This window comes from Motacilla alba, chromosome 17 (genome assembly GCF_015832195.1).
Source record: "Motacilla alba alba isolate MOTALB_02 chromosome 17, Motacilla_alba_V1.0_pri, whole genome shotgun sequence".
NCBI classification, from domain to species: Eukaryota; Metazoa; Chordata; class Aves; order Passeriformes; family Motacillidae; genus Motacilla; species Motacilla alba.
The window spans coordinates 9,536,055-9,556,812 of NC_052032.1; the positions used below are offsets into that span (position 1 = coordinate 9,536,055).

The window sequence follows — 20,758 nt, forward strand, 5'->3', positions numbered from 1 at the left end:
GTTTCATGTTAGCACACCCATTCCAACAGATTCTTCCCTGCTAGTGAAGGAGCAATGACTGCAGCACCTAACAGATTTGCTTATCTGTAATTCACCTTTTGTTACAGTGACATGTTAGTACAAAACATTTTAGAAAGTAGAAATTGGTGAATACTGAGAATACCTAAATAGATATTTACTTAGTAAAATGAGCTTTTAAGCCCTAGATGAAAACAACTATCACCATCTCATTTCAATAGAAATGACACCAAGAGAACTCCTTTTTGTTGGTATTTCCAGTACAAAGTTCATCCACCACAACTCCAGTGCAGTTTTCTCAATTACTGGCTTTCAAAGCACAGAAGATTAATATTAGATTACCCGTAGTGTTTTCTACCTGAATCTAGGTATAGGAGAGAGCTGACAGCATTTGATTTCATTATTAATAGATTTGTATGAAAAAAATCACTATCATGACTACAGAAGTGAGGCACAATAAGGAAATTTGAGAGATAAATTGTTTTGAAATGTTGTAGTCCATCAGGAGAGGCAGCAAGATTTAAATTCTCACGGAGTTTCTTCTTTCAATATTATTTCTGTTACAGGCAAAATCTCACAGGTGTTCATTTCTCATCCAGCCCTTTGCAACAAAATCCTGCACTACAAACAGCACCGAACCATATTCTGGTGTCTAACCTACACCTGCACTGACACAATTTGACTTTTGATAATTAACATATTCCAGAGTGTTCCAGCTCCTCCAGGGACATGCAGGCACCACCAAAGCTCTCCCCACTTGTCTGTTGTGAACAAGCTGAAATGCAGGCTCAGAGAGCTGACAGTTTTGGCAGCATTAGGGTTGCAAAGCAAACAAAACCACATATGAACAAATAAAGAACAGAAAAGACTGGAGAACTCCTGCTGAGAACTCACCAAACTGCAAGTGAAAAGTGCTCTGAACCTTTTATGGTTCACAGGGGGTTTGGAATGTTTTGGGTCGTATTTTTTTCTTGTTCTGGAGGGGTTACACTCCAAACTTGTGTTAAGTAGAACATAAACTCTTACAACATAAAATATAATGTTTGATAACAAGAACTATGCTTTTCTCCAACACAGATGGAAGAACATATGCAAAGGAAACTCCTAGGAGTGTGTTAGTGGACATCTGTTCCTCTTGGAACACACGCGGCAGCGTTTGCAGAGTGGGAGCAGAGCAGCGTTAACTCGCAGTGCCACCTGGTGCCAGCTCACAGCTGAGCGTGTCACCTGCAGCTCAGCCTCCCAAAAGGCTCATCCCAGCTCCCTCTGTACCCTCCCCACACTCTGCCTCATCCCAGCTCCCACGGCACCCTCTCCACACTCTGCCTCATCCCAGCTCCCTCTGCACTCTCCCCACACTCTGCCTCATCCCAGCTCCCTCTGCACCCTCCCCACACTCTGCCTCATCCCAGCTCCCTCTGCACTGCACCCTCCCCACACTCTGCCTCATCCCAGCTCCCACCCTCCCCACACTCTGCCTCATCCCAGCACCCACCACGCTCTCCCCACACTCTGCCTCATCCCAGCTCCCTCTGCACCCTCCCCACACTGCCTCATCCCAGCTCTGCCTCATCCCAGCTCCCTCTGCACCCTCCCTACACTCTGCCTCATCCCAGCTCTGCCTCATCCCAGCTCCCTCTGCACCCTCCCTACACTCTGCCTCATCCCAGCTCTGCCTCATCCCAGCTCCCTCTGCACCCTCCCCACATCTGCCTCATCCCAGCTCTGCCTCATCCCAGCTCCCTCCGCACCCTCCCCACACGCTGCCTCATCCCAGCTTGCACTGCACCCTCCCCACACTCTGCCTCATCCCAGCTCTCCTCACATCTGCCTCCAAGTCATGTGCACTCATCTACCCTGGGTTGTTCACACTCCTTTTACACACTGGTCTTACAGCAGTTCCATGGCAGTGACCCAGCCCACCTGAGAGCAGCTATTAAAATATGTTAATGAATTCGATTGGATTATGGATATGGTAATTAGCTAAAAAGTTGCACTCCGTGGAAAAGTCTGTTAAAGCCCAGATCTCTCTTCTTTCACATTTCCAAGCACAGCGCACTCTAGGATGCAAGAACACCCTGGGCAAGTCAGACAGGGTTAAATAAACACATATAATAGTTTAAAAATGTTTGTAATGATGAACCAAACAGCAACACACAGCATCACTCTTAAAAAAAAAAAAAAGCTGAAAAAGAATGGCATTTTATTACATTCTGAATATTTAAATAAAACAGCAGTTTGACATGAGATTATGTGTGTATTTAACAATGAACAAAGCAAAATGCTTTTCAAAGGGTTTGGGTACAACAGGCCAAGTGGACTAAAAGGATTTCAGTGACAATGAACCTGGTGAAGCACCACATGCCCCCCACTGTACTGGAACCTCCTTAGGCCAGCAGCAAATACAGGGAAAGGGCTGATGCTTCTACCAGGTTCAATTTTCAGACACCTCTCCTGGCACAGCAGAGCAAGAGATTTGAAGTTCATTCCAGAACATAACAAACAAAGTTAACATCCACACATCCAGACCATGACTGATCCCAGGCGAACTGGAAAAGATGCCATCCACATCCCCAGGTGTGATTTTAAATAATCTGGTAGGTATAGAAGGCTAAAGAATGACGTGGATACAATATCCAACAAGTTACAGTATTCTGAGAGTCAGTTCTGTACCTCGGCCACGAAGAGAGGCAGCTCTTCTGGCAGAATCCAGGACCGAGGGTAGAAGTTGTACTCCAGGGGAAACAGATCTCGCATGGTTCTCATGGCCCGACTCAGGGTGATTTTCCGAACCGTCTCCGTCATGCCTGGGAAGAGAACAAAGTTACAAAAACCTGGGAAGAGAACAAACTTACAAAAACCTGGGAAGAGAACAAAGTTACAAAAACCTGGGAAGAGAACAAACTTACAAAAACCTGGGAAGAGAACAAACTTACAAAATCCCCACACTGAAGCCTCCTCCTAACAGTAAATGTATCATTTCAGAGAAGCATTACTCACCGGCTGGGAGGCACTCTGGTCATTGCTGGCAATAAAGCTGAACGTCTTTTGAGGTTTAAAACCTGACACAATAATTGTGCCATTGCCCTGCCATAGTTACTATTGTATGTGGTTCTGTATATTATTAGAAAAAAATTAATTCTCAAAAATACAGCTCAGAATAAAAGACAACTTTAGTCAAACATTTACCAGTGTCTTTGCCATAATCCAAAATTGTTTTTGTAATCTGTCATTCCAGGAATACAAATGTAACTTAAATGTAATCAACCACTTTGGTTTACTTTGCAGTTATTTAAGTATCTGCATCACAAAGAACAGGTTATTTTGTGAACAGCCAAACAAACATTTGCTGAAGTCTTAGTTCCATTGGGAACATGGCTAAAAAGCCATTTTTATGGAAAAGTTTCTGGTAAAACCCTGCATCAAATTAGCACAACATTCCTGGAAATCAGGTCTAGCTCAGCAGGGCTCTGGTTTGATTCCTGTGCAGCCACTTGTTCACCAGGTAGAAGCCAAAATACAGACAGGTAACATTCATCTAACACCAATTTAAACCATCAGAAAACAACACCACCATCCTACACCTGAGTGGGAACTTCCCTCAGGCAGGAGAAAGTCAGGGTAAATAAAGCCTGGAGTTCAATAGCTGAGGTTCTTATGCTCACAGCACACTAACAGCAGCCATAAATCTGAAGTAAAGGGCTTAGATAAGTCAATACCTAAGCTCTTAGCTCTTATTTAGAGAGATCTCAACCGGGATTAAATGAGAAAAAAAGGAGCTTAAAAAAATAGTAGAGTCATCATAAGATGAGGACTGACATGAACTCTTCAATATTAAAAAATCCATTTAAGGAGTTCTGCTTCGAGCTTCTCCCTGAGATAAGCCAGAGTATGAAACAAAACAGATTCTTTCCCCTTTGAATCAAAACCAAATCCAAAGATATAGCACTGTTATCAGTGCCAGATAACAGTCAGTAATTGCACACTTGACTTAAATTATAGCCCAACACTCTGCTTTTTCCTAACTTCACGTGTATGAAGTATTCTTCTCAACAAAACCACTTCATCTTCAAAACAAATTTCAGTTCAGAAATTAGCACACCCACTGTGATATTCTCACCCCACCCAACCCAGTAATATGCCAAATACACTATCAGCTGATTAGGCAGATAAATCACATGAAAAACCAGTAAAACACTGAACTAGGCCAGTAACCCTGTTTTTAAAGCATTTGTTCAAACTAGAAAGAGAAGTACCTGGAAACTTGTTGACTTGCCCTGAGAAGATGTTGTTATCATGGAATGACACCCCGTGCCAGTAGATGTCACACGGCAAGCGGCGGCCAAACGGGAACTGCAAAGAGAGCACACAAGCTTTGAGCACTCTGGGAATACCTCCTCGTTCCTGTCTGTCTTAAACACTCATTTAAGCATCAACCACTCAAGAACAGGCTTCTGACTGTCAAAAGAAAACAAGCTTTGTATATTGGTTGCAAAACTGAGAATATTTGGATCGGCTCAAAGACTTTAAATGAACAAACCAAGAGAGGTTTTTAAAAGCCAAACCCAAATGATTGAGGCATGGCTGTACTGAGAGCCCCTGAGCTTCTGATCAACCACAGTCAACTTATAAAGAGGACACTCAAAGCAGGATATTTAAGTGAAATAAGTGCATTATTCATTCATATATATCCAGTGATAAGTATTCACTTCTACAGTATTAATTCCTTTCTGGTACTAATAGCCTGTAATTAAAATAAAAGCTCACAATTCAATTAATCATTTGTTGAGCATTTATATTCCCACTATCAAGAACTAAGGTGATTATTTCAACAATATTAAATATTCCAGGTTCTCTTTCCATTCGATTTCACCATAAATTGGAAAACAGCAGTTTGTTTCCTATTATCAAAAAGATCACCTTTTTAAAGCAGTCTGAAGAGCTCAGAAGTAGCACTGCCAGTTACTGAGAGCAAGTTTCCAACAGTAGTAAAGGGGTTTATAAAAAGCCCAATTAGTTCTGTGTAAAGAAGGTGCTCTTCTTTTCCACGCTTATTCTCTTTGACACGGCCCCATTTATCAATCCAGAAAACCCCATTTTATCTGCAGCTCCACAAAGATGCCATTTCACTACCATATGGAATACAGTCACAGGAATAGCTTCTATTACTAGGCTACATCTTTTTCAAATAAATCTGCTATATTTAGCATTTTAGGACACATTTGCATTAAATATCTACCACCCTCATCACCCAGTGCCATTTACTTATTGAAAGAACCACAGTGCTTTGCAGAAACTTCTTGTTCTTTGCTTGATATGTAATTTTTCTTATTTTAAAACATTTCTTTACAGAGTGGATCATTTTTCTTTGAGCATGACAGAAAAAAAGAATTGCATAAACCTTCTGAGTGCATTACTTTATTTGCTACTTTAATTAAAATTTCAGTTTCCTCAGTAAATAGCCTTGAAAAATTAATTTTAAATGCTAATTGAGCAATGCATCCTTTCTGTTTCCTTACTTGCAGGGATAAGAAACCCAATTTAACAAGAGCCAGTGGATTCTGCACTTATTTCATTATTATTCAGCCTGCAAAATCTGTTTTTGTACAAGTGAAAATTAATTCTGTTGGGCTCTGAGAGACAATCAGTGGCCTTAACCTCTCTCCACAGGTATATCCAGAATACAGATGCTGCATTCAGTCTCAGAGTGCCCTTCCCACTAAAACCTGAACAATTTATTTATTTATTAAAAGAAATTGAAATGAAAGGAACAAAATTTGCATTTATATAACACCTTTCATCTACAGAGGATACCAGAGCTCTCTACAAACACTGCACAGAAATCATTTCACAACAGATGAGGAGTGAGCAGCTCTGGACAGGAAGATGGAAGCGCTGCACCCCCTTGCTGGAAATTTGGGACAGCACAGCAAGGGCCCTGCTCCTGAGAAATCAAGATGATCTGGACTTAGCCAACAATGGGATCAAACTCACCTCCTGAATGAGCTGGGCTGGAGTCTGTAACCTCTGCACTACACCTTACATAAGAATGGTGTTTGGAGAGGAGCCAGTGAGTTTGATTATTCGGCGCCTCTGGCAGTGCCAGGCAGATATTAATTAATCTTATAAAGGGGGGAGAGGCCTTTGCACCACATCCCCAGCTCCTGGTGTGGGACAGTGGATGAAAAAGAAAGGTGGCTGGAGACATCCTTTTTTAAAATCTTTGAAATCTTTTTAGTCAGACTTGGGCAACATTTGTCAGAAAAGAATAAACAAGGAGCCATAAAGAGAATAGAGTTGTTTCCACAGCTTTGACATGATTAATAATCCATCACAGTCAAATCTCTCTGACGGGTCATTTCTACCTTTGGATTAGAAGCCAATAATTTAAATTGTCTCGCAGGTCACATCAGTCTGTTCCATCATGTTTAATGACAGGTTCAATGACTCGTTTTCCACTCAGTTTTTCCCAGCATAAAACCTGAAACTCTCCCTACGCCTGCGTGCAGCTCCGGAACAGCGAGGCAAATGAAACGCTCGGCGCTGGGATATTTGATGCCTGGGACATCTGCTTCTTCCATTTTCCTGGTAATTGAAAGCTTGCTGAAGAAATAATTTATTAAGAGATGAATAAACTCGAGATGCAAGCTCAATTTGTGCCCATTATTTCATTTGGCATATCATGTTCGTTTAAGGAACCTGACACGCTGCATCAGATGGCCCAGCCCAGCTCAGGAACTGGCACACGCAGGGGAACTCTGCACTGCTCCTTGAAAGGTCCACCCACACAGCCCTACCAGACCCGAGGGTTTCCTTTACTCAAAATTCCCACAGCTGAAAAAAAAAAAAAGGGTTTTTTTCGTGTCTTTTGCTTCTGAGAACAGAATGTCAATGGTCAGCTTGCTGTTTGCACTCCTTCACCTCTTCCCCACAGAATATGTCACCAATATTGCCAATGTTTATTCTCCCCTTTTTTGTGTGTCTTATAATGACATTTACCGTATGTCAGTTCACTAATGAATAATAACATGATAAAAAATGGATATGTGACACTGTAAGAATGCTATACATTAGACAGAAAAAGTTATGGATCAAAAGGTGCCTACTTGGAAAAGCACATTATATTGTCTTCTCCCAGTAAAATATTCCAGCCAACACATCCAGCAGCAAACAGCAGAAATTAAACAAAAGCAAGAACAGGAAAATGTAAAAGTAGAGAGGAAAAAGGATCAAAAGTATTATTCAAGGGATAACAATAGAATAGCAGTCCCTGACACATCAGTATTTAAAATACATGCATTTCATTACTACTTCCATGGGGTTTTTTGCATTATTTTCATGGATCCTGGAAGCAACACCCGTGTTCCCTCTGCTGGTCCTGCTGCAGCAGTGCAACCAGCTCCAAGGCTCTGGCCACCCCGAGAGAGGTCTGAAAAAGTATCTTACTGCTATTCCTCTAAAGGTCTGAAAGGGAGAGCTTTCGGAATTACATGTGGCCTGAATAAAGAGTTTTTCTTGGATTTATCTTCTCAATTTTGTTAGTTTTTCTCTTCAAATCGTGACCAGATCTTATTAACCTATTTCTAAGCTGAAGATGCTCAGCAGTACACGACAGTGACTTGTCTACAGGGAACGAGCTATCGGCCACCCAGACGGTGCAGTCAAGCAGCACAAAATTCCACATTCTCTTCTTTATTTAGACACAAAGTGGCCAGAGAAGGAAGAAACAAACTAAATGGAAAATATTGACCCAAGAAAGAGACGGAGGAGAGAGGATATCGAGGGAGACAGGGAACAAAGAGAGATGAAGTAAAGGCAGCAGCAATTGCTGTTGGGAGATGCAAAGCAGGAAGGAAAAAGCTGATTAATGCAGCACAGAGATTCATGAGAGGAACAAGAGCTTGTGAAACAAGTCAATTAGTAGGAAAGGCTATCAAGTGCAAGACAAATGCAAAACAGTGAAGTCTCAGGAAACTATAAAGACAAAATTACCACTAAGTGTGGCTCATTCCCAGCACAATCTGCAAGGCTAACTGATATTAGAGATCCAGAAACCCTCTCTGGAATGGCTCCCCGCCCTCAGGACATAAAACTTAACCCTAAAAACAAAGAAATTAAGTGTGCAGTGCCCCTGCTCTGCATGTCACTGCATAAAACATGGAGCAAGGCCGCTGACAGACACCCCACAGGTGCACTGAGGGCTAAGAGAGGTAAATGTGGCAGGTTTGAATTTCAGGGCTCTGGTATGTTGTTACTATTTTGCTGTACAAGCAGGAGTTGAGAACCAGGGCGCTAGTGCAAAGCGGTTTTGAAATCCTGCCACTGGATTTAAATAACAAAAATACTGAAATAGAATTTTATGAAGTCAGAGAAGGAGAAAGCACTACTGCTCCTGACACGGAGCATACATATCCTTGTGGGATTAGGTACGCAGGACATTATGAATAAACATGGACAACATTTACTGCCACTCAGTCCTCCAGAAAATAAATGTGCAGTATTTAACTCTGAGGTTAGGAACAACACAGAATATACTGTCTACCCCAAGTCTGTACAGATTTTGCTTAATAGGCATCAGGTGCACAAAAATATCATCCTGTAAGTGGAAATCCCAAAGGCAGCTTTGTAAAGTGGAGTAGCTGCAGGTCAGAGATCACACAGCTCTGTCCTAGCTCTGCACGTGAGAAACAGTTCATCCTCGAGTTTTATTCCTCCTTTTCCCTCCAGCTTCCCTCTTACAAGTACCCTTTTTCTTCACAAGTTCCTCACAAAGCTCCTAGAAGCCATCTCAACTTCTATAAAGGCATTTATGAAGCTGTTAGGTAAAGAAAATCTTTACAGTTGAAGAAAATAGTAAGATATATCTAAGAAATCTCTCCAGGATTTAAATAAGGCGTTGCAAAGCATCAGTTCAGTGCCAGCTCCTCAACTGTCCTGATTCCAGTTCAGCACATACTGGCAGTCACAGAAATCCTCACAAAGCAATGAGAAAACACATGACTCGAGCAGCAGGAGAAAAAAAACAGCTATAGCTGCTCTAGATACAGTAAATTAGCAGGCTAAAGCCCGTTATGTGTGTGTTATCAGCTTAAAACTACAGCATTCATGCATCGTGCTGTCCAGCACGCCCGGGACACGGGCAGGGCTCAGCGGGGCCACAGCTTCCCCCGCTGCCCCGAGCCCTGAGGGAAGGTGGGAGGGAAGAAATGCCAATCCGCACAGCACGTCAAACGCTTCCCCGTGGGAGCAGGTTTCTCTCGTGCCCTTTCCCCGATCAGTTTAACCTCGGAAGCGCAATACCCGATTACCCCGTTCTGGCTTGCATAACTGGCCGCGGCAGCCGCGATCGTGAATGAAATCGGCTCCGGGCGCGGCGTCTGGGTAGAAACAGCCCGAGGGTCGGGGGGCACAGCCGGGATGGCCCCGGCTGCAGCGGCCCTCAGCAGGCACGGGAGGAGGAGGAGGGGACTGGAGGAAGGCTTTGCCGGGGGCAGAGCCGACACAAGGGAGCGGAGTGCGGGCGGGAGCGGCGCTAGGCCGGAGCAGGGCAGGGATGGGGACGCGGCCCCGCGGGGTCCCGCTGGCGAGCGCTCACCTCCTTCCAGCGGAGCTGCCGCAGGCTGATTTTCAGGGCCTCCAGGGAGGTCTTGGCCTTGGAGCTGTCCACCGTGACCCCGGGCCGCCGGGCGCTGTCGCCCCCGCTGCGGCGGCCCGGGGCCCGCCGGGCCCTGCCCCGCGCCGCCCGCCCGGCCGAGCCCTGCGGGCCGGCCCCTCTTCGGCCCCGCTCCTGCTCCCGTTCCCGTTCCCGTTCCCGCTCCTGCTCCCGTTCCCGCTCCCGTTCCCGTTCCCGCTCCCGGCCGGGCAGCGCCCCTTCCCCCGAGAGCGCCGCGGCGGGCGGGCCGCCCTGCGGGCCCTCAGCGGGCAGAGCCGGAGAGCCCGGGGGCTCCTCCGCCTCGCGGGCCGGCTCCATCTCCGCCGGTTCCAGCCCGGCCAGCTCCATTTCCGCTATCCCCAACCCGGCCGGTTCCAGCCCGGCCGGCTCGATTCCCTCCGTCCCCATCCCCGCCGGTTCTATCCCCTCTGTCCCCGTCCCCGCCGTCCCCAGCCCGGCCGGTTCCAGCCCGGCCGGCTCTATTCCCTCCGTCCCCATCCCCGCCTGTTCTATCCCCTCCGTCCCCATCCCCGCCGGTTCTATCCCCTCTGTCCCCGTCAGTTCTGTCCCCGCCGGTTCTATCCCTTCTGTCCCTGTCCCCAGCCCGGCCGGCTCCATTGTCTCCGTCCCCATCCCCGCCGGTTGTATCCCCCCTGTCCCCGCCGGTTGTATCCCCTCTGTCCCTGTCCCCAGCCCGGCCGGCTCCATCCCCGCCGGTTCCATCCCGCCCCCGCTCCCCGCCCGTTGCCATGGCAGCGGCGCGGCCGGTGACCCGCTGGCCCCGCCCCGCCGCCGTGAGGCGCTGACGCCGCCCCCGCCATTTTGGGACCGGGCACAGGCCCCGCCCCGGCAGTTCGAAACGGCCTCCGGAGGGGCGGGCCGCCATGTTGGAAGCGGGCGAGGCGCCGCCTCAGGCCGGGCTGTGGGGCGGGCGCGCTGCCCGCCGTGCCCGTCGCCACCGGGGCAACCGAACCGCCCGGCTGCTTCCCGCACTCGGTGCGCTCCTTACCGTGCGGCCGAAAGGCTCCCGTGTGAGGCGGGGCTCTGGCCGCCGTTACAAAGGGTGTTCCCATGGGCCGTTCAGGTTCAGCTGCATCGGTGCCGGGAGAGCCCATCTGCGGGGTTTGAACCCTCTTTCACATCAGGACAAAATGAAAACGGCTTTTACACTGTCAGTGAAGGAATGAATAACCTTAACAGCAGCTCCGTGATCAACCCGAGCAAGCTGGAAGGTTCCCTGCCTGGGGCAGGGGGTTGGAACTATGTCATCTTTAGCATCCCTTCCCACCCAAACCTCTCCGGAGCTCTAGGGTACATTTTCCCCTCACGGTGTGGGTAGGAGGCGGTGGAATGGAGGGCGGGAGCAGCAGCCGGGCCTGCGGCAGGCGGGGAGCGCGGCGCTGCGGGCAGGCGGTGGCGCTGCGCCCTGGGGAATCCGGGCTGGCAGCGAGGAACCCGGGCTGAGAGCCGGGAAAAAGGCGAGGATCAGGGCTCCGTGTCAGGGAGCGATCGGCAGAGTCGTGATCTGGAACAGGACTGAATCGGGATCTCAGCAGAAATTATTTAAACTACAGCAAAATTTAAATAAATGCAGAAAAAGTTGGCACTGCCAGTTAGCTGCGAGATAAAATAACAAGGTCGTGTCAAGATGCTTATTTTTTCAGTGCCTCACCAGTCTTCCATCATTTACCCTTGCAGGCAATGAAGAAACTAATTAATTAATTAATTAATTAAATAGAGTGGTGTCTTGCAATGTGAAGTGACCAGGAAGGCCGAGGTCGGGTAGCTCACTCTTGGGTGCTCTCATGTTGCTATTAAAAGACGTACATCCTTTTTTTATAGCTGTGACAGTGCTTAATTAAAAACTTGGGAGCGTTTCCATGTTCCAGCAGGAGCTCAGAGGGGCTAGTAATGTTGGCAGGATGAGCTGAGTGGGTGGTGTCTTTTCCATGTCCATCACTGAAGGCACATCCTTGGCTTCACCACCACCAGACCACAGAAAGGTTTGGGCTGGGAGGGACCTTAAAGATGATCTCGTTCCAAACCTCTTCCATAGGCAGGTACAAATTGGAAAGAAAAATTGATATTTTGCTTACGGTTAACATTGGCATAAAAAATCAGTTGTAAGAAAAGCAATTCAGAGATGGTGGAGTGTGATTTAAAGTGGTGACCTGACTCTGACTGTCTCTTATTTTACTGCCAGGCTCCCACATGAATATTTTTAACACAGAAATTTATCCTCACCAATGGCAGCAGTGCTGAAAGATAGCCAGGGATAGAGTTAAGATGGGCCAAAGCATTAAGAGACATTGGAGCATGGGAAATACCAAACAAAATGATTGCAAAGGGGAAATATTTTTATATCTAATTATCATATAGCCACATTTCTTACAGGCTAATAACAGACTAGCTGTTCCTCTACCAGAGAAGCTGTAATAGATCCCATACCTGGTTTGCTGTGTTGTGTGGGTAAAACCTTAATTTCCCGTTGCATGAACAGAGATGGGCTGCAGTGTGCAGCAGGGGGTCGGGCTGCACGTGGCATTCAGGTACAGCAAGGAGCAAAGTGGAGGCTGGGCAGCAATGAGAGCAGGGTAATGCAGAAGGAGAATCCTGCTGAATACAGCAAGCTGGGTCTAGCAGCAGGAGAGAAATGAGAAACTTGAGATCATCTGTGCCCTGTGAGGAGAGGGGAAATTTAGTTACGGGGTGCTCTTAAACACAAGGCTGTTTCCTGAGACCCTTGCTCAGAGGGAGCTGTTGGTAAGAACAGAATGTTACTATCTTGTGATAATAAGTGAACAAGAATGTGGATTCCATCCCAGAGAACTGTAATGTCCCTATGCTCTCATTAATTAAATTCAGGATATCAAAGACAGCAGAGGTACTGGTCTAATTCAATGGGAGTGGGGAAGGATCCTGTTGGGTTGTACAGCATTGTACTCATCTCTCAGACTAACAACTTCACTCTCATTTACCCAAAATCATCACTTACCTGATGTCTGTGTGTGCACAGGTAAGTGGCAGGCCCAGGGAGGAATCCAGGAATAAAGCAGTTGTACAGATGCAGCAAACTGAGCAGTTTTCCATCATGACACCACGGTGACCCCAGCAGCTCACCCCGAGGGACTGTACTGCCAGCCTGCATGGAACTCATGAGTTGGGCACGTGAACAAGTCAAGCTTATGAGGTTAACAAGTAACATTTTCTTTACTAATATACGTCCCTTCTTCTAGTAAGCATCTTCGTTTCCAAGTTGGGATGAACATTTTTAGTTTTTGTGTAGCATCACAAGGGCAGTAACTGTATTCTTTTCTAGACTTTTCTTTTTCAAAGACAGCCAAGAAAAGAAAAACAAAGTAGCATGTAATTTGCAAAAAGAACATACCATCTTTTTAAAATATCATATGAAACTGGCCTCCTGCCAAGTGCAAATTTGCAGAAATGCTTCAGTGTACCCTTTTGAAAAAAAGCACATTCCTTAAGCTATTGTTAAAAAAAAAAAAAAGTTCCTCATGAACAACTATCCATCTGTGTCTGAAGTTAATAGTTCCTTTTGCAGCGATGGTATCTCCTGTCAGTTGTTCTTTCACAAATCCATGAGAAAGCAATGCTCGATAAAATGAAAAGTCAGAAGAAAACAAATCTAGCAAACAGACTGCACTTGGAAAACGTCCGTGGTGGGCTTATGCTTCAGCCTGGATTTAAATCCATATACATCACTCCACGCTGCCCATGTTTATGTTCGACCACAGAAGATTTGTGGTTGACCTACATATGCAAACAAAACATTTGCTGCATATTTGGGGTGGGGGGATTTGCATGATAGAAGATGATGAAAATATGCATAATTGTAGGTGACATTTTTCGTTGCCAAGCCCTGCTGCACAGCCCTCTGGAGCTGGCCATGCATGAAAGAGGCTTGCAGTCCTGACGGGCACATTGCCTGGCCGCGCTGCGGAGCCGAACCGCCCCGACATCCAGCTTCTGCTTCTCCTTGAGCAACACAAATCTGCTGTAACCATCTCACCAAGCAGCCCCTCTGCTCGCAGAGGACACATATGACACTCACTGAGGGGGCTGAAACCATGAGTTCCACGTGTGACCTCTGAGTTCCCTTCGTGGGGCAGCTCAGGAGCCCAAAGATTTTGTTTAGGAGTTTTCTGGGTATTCTTGAAATCCCCAATGCATCAGAGGATAACATCACACAACTTAGTCAACAGCAGCTGGTTTATCTGTTCTTGCCCCCACATTTCATCCCACAGCAGCATTTCTAGGAAGTCTGCTGGTGTATAAGTACACTTGGAGGCTTTGCTCTAAAAATTGCACCAGCACAAGCACCTATTAATAATGTTGATAAAGTGACAAACCCAGATCTCCTAGGACAGTGAGCATGCACAGACCTCACAGCTCCTATGTGTGATATGGAAGTGCTCTCCTACAAAAGAGGTTTTGTCTGCCATTACTGGATGTCTGTCTGGCTGCTCTTCCTATGTCACATCTTATTTGTCATTCAAAATCTCTGCAAGTCTGCTGTGCAGAAGTAAGTGCTTAAAAGAGTTAGCAGAAAGGAGGAAAATTCTATGGCATCAAGACCAGGTCTCCTCCTTTATCTGTGAAGGTGGGTTTGGAAAAATCTGACAGGATCAGACAGGAGCAAAAGCTCCCTTCCCTACACACCAACCAAGGAGCTGATTAAAGAACACCCTGCATGCAACACCCACCACCCCATTTACATCACGCTCAAGGTCTGCTCCGAAGATGAAGCTATGTAAGGAGAGGGACTTCCATGCAGAGTCCTGGGGCAGGCAGGAATGTGCACCCATGGGAGAGAAAGGGAAGAAGGAAATCTTGGGGGCCTGTGCCCGGGAAAGCAAAGCAAGCTGATACAAACCTGGTCCCTGCAAAAACACTTGCAGCTCTGAGCCAAGAAGCTGTCTTGGGGCTTCACTCCTACTGTGTTCAGAGAATCAGGACTTTCTGTGAGTGCTTTGCACATCAAAGGAATAACTCTCTCAGTACCTCCATGTGATGCAAACACCCACCATGAGGTTTGGCCAACTGTTCAATGCTACTCAGGGTTTGTTTATACTAAATCCGTGACGATGTTCTGCTTAAAGGCTTCATTCCATGTATTTGCCCAGTTTCATTGTCCAGAAGAAAAGGCATACAGCATTCTTACTTCCATTGGAGTCAAAGAATTTTCTTTGCCCAACAAACAAACTAGAAAATTAATGGCCTTTTAAGTTTTGCAGCCTTCAAATTCAATTCTCAAACACAGATCCAAACCATTGACCTCAGGAGGTTTAAGCCCTATGAAAAGTTCACAGAAGTTCATGAACAGGGAGTATTAAACACCTCCATTCAATTGTGATCTAACAGAAACTGGCACTGCAAGCTTTATTAAATAACAGTTGCTTTCTTTTTCTCAGGATTCCCATGAGATATTTCTTTCCTCCTACCCAAAGGATTTTATAACCTGCGGGATACTGGAGAGCACCAGAATGGAATTAAAAGGACCACTCTTGTTATTTCATCCTGTTCTTTCTATCAGATTTAAAACTTTAACTATCCCAAGTGAAGTCCATATGCTCCCACGTATATAGGAATGCTCTTGTGGCAATGGGAGGGTAATGAGGAGAAGCTTTGAGCAGCTCAGCACGATGGCAGGTTCCTGCACGCCTCAGCTGAAATGCAGCATTGCAGAATCAATGTAGACACTCACCAGTAGTGGCTGTGTTAGGTTTTTCCCCATATGAGTTGAGCTTTGCTGGCGTTGGCATCAAAGGGAGCAAGAGCATGAGCATAGCCTGACTGGGTGGCATCTCCTCCTCCTTGGGCTTAGGAGAACCAAAGACCTGAACGTTGCTCAATCAGTCCAAGGACATTTGCACACAAAATCTAGGTCATTCATTCAGGTCAACAGATATTTTTTTGATCAAGATATGTACAAGATAAGAAAAGTGCCGTGAAATGCTCTAAGCACACACTAAACATCAGCACAGACCACACAAAAAATCCCCAACAAAGAAGTAAAGCAATGCATCAGCAGGCGAGATGTGTATCTAGAGGAGCGTCTTGGACAGAAACCAACTGACAAAACCCATATTGAGTTATGCTGTATAAAAGTGGGATTAGCATAAACTTGTGAATATTTAAATGAGAAGGCAATGCAGTGCTATAGATTGAAAGAAAAAAAGTCTGTCTTGAAACAGAAAAACTTCACAAAGACAGAAGGCTGACCACAGAACCCTCCCCAGAAAGAGCTGCTAATACCTCAAAATACTTGAGCATGTAGGGTCATAGTCTGTGAACCAATATTAATTCCTTGGGTTTTTTCTCCCTCTCTTAATTATAAGTTTCTGGATTCTTGGCTCTTGCCCATCTCCCACTGACTTACAAGCACTCAGAAATGCCAAGAAGCCCAGGGTGATCAGGCTCCTGAGATGGATACTGGGAACTGCGCACTGTCTGCCTGTGGTCAAACTTTTCTTTCTTGCTAATGCAAAAGCCACATAAAAGGTGGTGTCCAAAACCATTCAAACACCTGGCTGGGAGTTACTTTTAAGCCTCAAAAATTAATTTGAGAGAACCCAGATGAGATCCATTGGTGCACATGTAACAGATGAGATCCACTGTGCACAATTCACATTTCTGATCATCCCTGTAAATGCAGCATGGCTGTACTAAGAGTCAGAAGACAAACCTTGGGCCTTGCCATCACAGCTGTGCACGTCTCATCCCTTCCCTGTGCTGGTGCCCACTGAGGAATGTCACGCTTAGGTGTGCCAGGTGTCCCAGAGTGGCATCCGCGAGGGCTCGCCTGGGCCTGGCAGTGCCCCGTCACCGAGACAAAGCTGGGAGGAAAGAACACCGTGAGCACACGGGGTGCCACAAATCCTGAGTATCACAGGACACTGAGAGACACAGTGGGTAGCGACCTGTGCGCCAGGATTCTGAGAGAGGGCGTGTGCTAATTTCTAACAGAGCGGTCAGTCACGCTGACGCGAGACATTCATAACGTAGGTGTCCACTCATTCAGGACCCCTTGGAGAGATTTGTAGGGATTGATGGGATCCCCTCTCAGTCTTCTCCAGACGAACCAGGCCCAGCTCCCGCAGGGTCCCCCCATAACCGAGATGCTCCAGACCCCTCACCACCCCGGGTCCGTCCAGCGGAGCACCCCGGGTCCCGGCGGCGGCTCCGCGGCGGGGCCGGGGCGGGGCGGCCGGGCAGGGCCGGGCGGCTCCACCGCCCCCCGCATCACATGAGGCAACTTCGGGCCAATGGCGCCGCGCCGGGGCCGGGGCCCCGCTCGCTCCCGCGGACGCTCATTCAAAACGCGGCCGGGCTCGGGCTCCCGCAGCCCCGCACGGCGCCCGGGGCTCCGCGGGCCGGGCGCTGCCGGCCGCGATGCCCGGCGGGGCCGCGGGCTGAGGCGGCCGCCCGCCCGCCGCCATGCCGGTGAAGAACCGGTACAACCTGGTGGACGATGGCTGCGACTCCCGCGTCCCGCTGCACAACGAGGAGGCCTTTCAGCACGGCATCCACTTCCAGGCCAAGGTGAGCCCCGGGCGCGCTCCCCTCCGCAGCCCCCGGGCCGGGATCGCAGCGGGCCCCGCCTGCCGCAGCCCCGGCAGCGAAGCCCCGCAGGTTCCCCCGCTGTGGCTGTCGCAGAGAGGGCGCTGCGGGTCTCTGCGGGCTCGGGGTCCCCGCGGGCTGGGCTCCGTCGCTGGCCAGCAGCCACCGGTGTGGCCCCCACTGGCCGTGCTCCCCCCAGCCCTGCCGCGGCTGTTCTTCAGCTCTGGGAGTGCCCCTGGGCCACGCTGAGGGAGTCTAAAGAAAACAGCCATCAGTTATGAAAGCCTTGCATTTAATTAGCACAATCAAACAGGTTCTTGCTCTTTTCCTAGTGTTTTTGCAGCGGTGTAATCCTTAGACCCTGCCTTGTGTGCTGCATTTGGGAACTGCTCTGGAATGACCCCTCTTGACAGCACCGTGGATGCTGTCCCACTGTCCCAGGTGCTCATCCCTGCCTGATCCAGCGCCTGTCCTGTCCTGCCACAGCGGGGTGACAGCTCCCTATTCCCTTGGAAACCAGCAGACTGCTATGTGCTGCTCAGATAATAGTGCCTTACTCCAGCTGACCCCTTCCCTGCATGAAAAGCTGGACCAGACAAGGTCTGCAGCCTTCAGGCATCAGAAAGAAATACAGATATTATCAGAAATTCTGTATTGATCGTGAAGAACAACCTGGCAGCGCAGCAGCACTCTCAGAAAGTGACTCCATTGGAATTGGCATTCTGTAGACAGCATGGGGAATGGGTTTATAATTCAGCTGACAAGAAGAATTGCATTTTGCTGGAGCAACTCACAGGCTCCCTTCCCCTCTTTGCAGGTGGCCTAACACAGATTAGAAATGGAATTCACGCCTGCTGTCTCCTGAGCTGGAAAGAAGGGGCATATACATTCCAATAAAGCTTTGAAATACGGATTTTGTGCCTCCTGGTTTTCCTGCTGAAAGAGCTGTAAGATTTAAGCAGGATACAGGATGAATCTGAATAGACAGCTAATCATGTATTTAAAAAAATTTATCTTCCTTAGGGAAGAAAACATTTAATCTGTGATTTCTCTGTTTAAATTAGCATTTACTGTGCTGCAGACCGTACTGAGGAGAAGAAAAATTCTTAATTTGATTTTTAAAAGATGGGGAGCAACTGTACCTTTAACTGAGTGAAACTGGCTTTTCAGATTGACAGCTCCAGGCATCCAGAGCTGGCGAGTGGATAACAGCCTGTTAGGGTGTGTGGGTCTGGGATGGGGTTTGCATTACCTTAGTAACATGCTTGCTCAGTTCTGCTTTACAGTCTGTCTCTTCCAATTATGCTGCTCATTGTGGGCACATCAGTCAGCTGCGACGCTGACAATGACAAGGCTGCAGCTGGCTGCAGGTGGCTCGCACCAGGCAATCTTACTGACCACACTCGCTCTCTAATCTCCACATTCCAAACTGCCTTCCTCCCCCTGTAATCTTCAGGAGGTCACTACTGGGAGCTGCTTGTTCGGGCAGAGTTTTGTGTGCTGTTTCATGAGTGTCATGGCTCTGTGTGGCAGCACAGGTACCCAAACTCTGCAGCCAGCACAGAGCAGGGAGTTTGAGAGAATCTCCTCTAGCTCAGCAGTCCCAGCTGTCCTTTTGCCCCAGTTAATTTGCCATTAGGAGCACGGCCTGTTCCCCACTGCAGCTCTGACAAAAGGCCAGCCAGCTGCAAGGAGCTCATCTGGATTAGCAGTGACTGTCCTGACAGCCAGGAGCAGGGAAGGAGATCTGCACTCCAAAGAGGCCACGGATCACAGCAGTACAGCTCTGCCCTCCCCACCAGCCCAGAGGGAAGCCCTGGCTCTGCTGCTCCCCTCCCTGCTGCCCTCAAGCTCTCGTGCTCTGAGCTTGGTTCTCCTGTGGTTTACCAAAGGCTATAGATGAACTTAACTGCTCTTAAAAATGCCATTTTGCAAAGGCATTTACAGAAGAGGCAGCAAAGCCAGATGACCTTTCAGATTGCTTGTGGTGTTTATTTCAAAGCAGGAGAAAGAGCACTAAAGACTCAGCCAGGAGAGCTCATCTCTGAAAGCCCTTTTAAGCAGACATTTTACAAGATAAAACCCATTGCAATCTGCAAGTAGTACAGTGGAGAAATAAATCCAGAACTGTGTCAGTAACAGCAATACCTATGGGGCTGTTCTGGGGAATTATTTTGTCTCTGTTCATATATATAATATCACCCTGAATGTTTGCAGGGGCCTCCTGATTAGCTGCTCCTTTTCCTCTCCACAAGGGAACAACTTCCAAAAAGCCAACAGTTTATAACCACACACTAAAACCCAGACACAGTTCATGAACCAAAGCTCCTGGGAGGGTCACTAAACTCTGAGAACTGCCCTCAGTCCCCAGCACTAACAGCAGAGATGGGCTGTGTTACCCTGAGGGAGCTGATGGACCCCAGTGGGCCCCAGCAGCACCAAATCCAGCAGCTGCCCTCAGCTGCCAGGGCCACTCCCAGCACATGCTGTCATCACCCTCTCACTCAGTGACATTCTCCCTGTCCTCCCCAGCGGGCCCTGAGCATGCAGATCTTCCTCAGAGCTGAGCCACAGCACTTCACAGCATCAGCAGCCTTTGCTCCCCACGCAGTGTGAGTGTCCAGGACACCCCACGTTTCGTCATTGCCAGGGCTGAGCTGGCAGCTCTGTGCCTCCTCCCTGGGCAGTGCAGGGCACTCCTGTGCAGCTGTGCCACGTGTGCCACCGCCGTGTGCCACCGGGCAGCAGCTCCTGCCCACGGGTGCACGAGCAGGTTCTGCTTTGGCACACGAGGGAGAAATCCAGCAGCAGGAAGCTGCCCCTGGGTGTTCCACGATGATCTGTGGAGCCTGGGCAGTGGGCTGCCACTCCTTTCAGGAGAACAGGCAACCAGCTCGAGGAGCTGTAGCTGTGGTGCAGGGGTAGAGGTGGAGCTGAGGGGAACCTGCCATGTCTCAGACCCCAGTAAGGGACCCTGCTAGGTCTGGCACAGACACTGGAACGCAGACACTCAACCCCAAGCAGTTTGGTTAGGGCTGCAGCTCTCCTAAGCAGAGTTGTAGGACACAGATTTGGGTGGGTTTGCCAGGATTCTGCAGACAGCCGAGCTGGTCCAGCCAAGCAGGGACAGCAGTATCAAGAGGCAGCATGGTCCAGACTGAAAACTTAAGCTAGAATCACAAGGCTTTTCCAGGAAAGGTGTTTGTTGCACATCCTGGAGGCTTTACAGCTCTTGTGTGCTCTCAGTTTTGAGCAGGTGTAGGAAGGAGGAACAAAGGATAGACAATCCCATCTTCAGACACACGGGATCATGACTCAATTAGCAGCAAACCCTGCAGAGCACTGGTCCAGGCACATCCAGAACCTGAATGAGGTCAGAGCCTCACACCCAACCTCAGAAATCCCCAACTTGATAACTTATCTACAGCAGATATTCCTATCCTGTCCTGGGTCGAAGGAGTCCCAGCAAGGAAGGGGTAAATAAGTGAGAAATGCTGTCTGTTTTGA

General features: G+C 48.1%; 2 protein-coding genes and 1 long non-coding RNA gene across 8 annotated transcripts in view; 1 reads left to right on the forward strand and 2 right to left on the reverse strand.

The window, feature by feature from the left end:
* The window catches only part of TTLL11 (tubulin tyrosine ligase like 11), a 38,048-nt gene extending 26,833 nt beyond the window's left edge, over positions 1 to 11,215 (reverse strand). Inside the window, exons 1-3 of one of the 4 annotated variants that reach the window (XM_038156526.1) lie at positions 10,680 to 11,215; positions 4,275 to 4,371; positions 2,692 to 2,825 (exon numbers count right to left, since the gene is read on the reverse strand). In XM_038156526.1, the coding sequence (XP_038012454.1) occupies positions 2,692 to 2,823 (132 nt within the window). In that variant the 5' untranslated portion in view covers positions 2,824 to 2,825; positions 4,275 to 4,371; positions 10,680 to 11,215. Of the gene's footprint in view, positions 1 to 2,691; positions 2,880 to 2,933; positions 4,166 to 4,274; positions 4,372 to 9,326; positions 9,590 to 9,613; positions 10,352 to 10,679 lie in introns of those variants that run through there. The other 3 variants (XM_038156524.1, XM_038156527.1, XM_038156528.1) reach the window with 3 other exon arrangements.
* Positions 11,216 to 11,447: 232 nt separating this feature from the next.
* Positions 11,448 to 16,328, reverse strand: LOC119709147. Of its 3 annotated transcripts, XR_005259286.1 has the most exons (4): positions 14,565 to 16,328; positions 12,666 to 13,441; positions 12,119 to 12,306; positions 11,448 to 11,717 (listed from the first exon to the last, which is right to left on the reverse strand). It is a non-coding gene; the product is annotated as an uncharacterized LOC119709147 (long non-coding RNA). The 3 variants fall into 3 exon arrangements; XR_005259284.1 differs by lacking the exon at positions 14,565 to 16,328 and having other exon boundaries at positions 12,666 to 13,940; XR_005259285.1 differs by lacking the exon at positions 14,565 to 16,328 and having other exon boundaries at positions 12,119 to 12,349; positions 12,666 to 13,940.
* Positions 16,329 to 16,977: 649 nt separating this feature from the next.
* The window catches only part of LOC119709146 (carboxyl-terminal PDZ ligand of neuronal nitric oxide synthase protein-like), a 28,272-nt gene continuing 24,491 nt past the window's right edge, over positions 16,978 to 20,758 (forward strand). Inside the window, exon 1 of the mRNA XM_038156548.1 lies at positions 16,978 to 17,233. Coding sequence (XP_038012476.1) covers positions 17,129 to 17,233 — 105 coding nt within the window. The 5' untranslated portion in view covers positions 16,978 to 17,128. The remainder of the gene's footprint in view (positions 17,234 to 20,758) is intronic.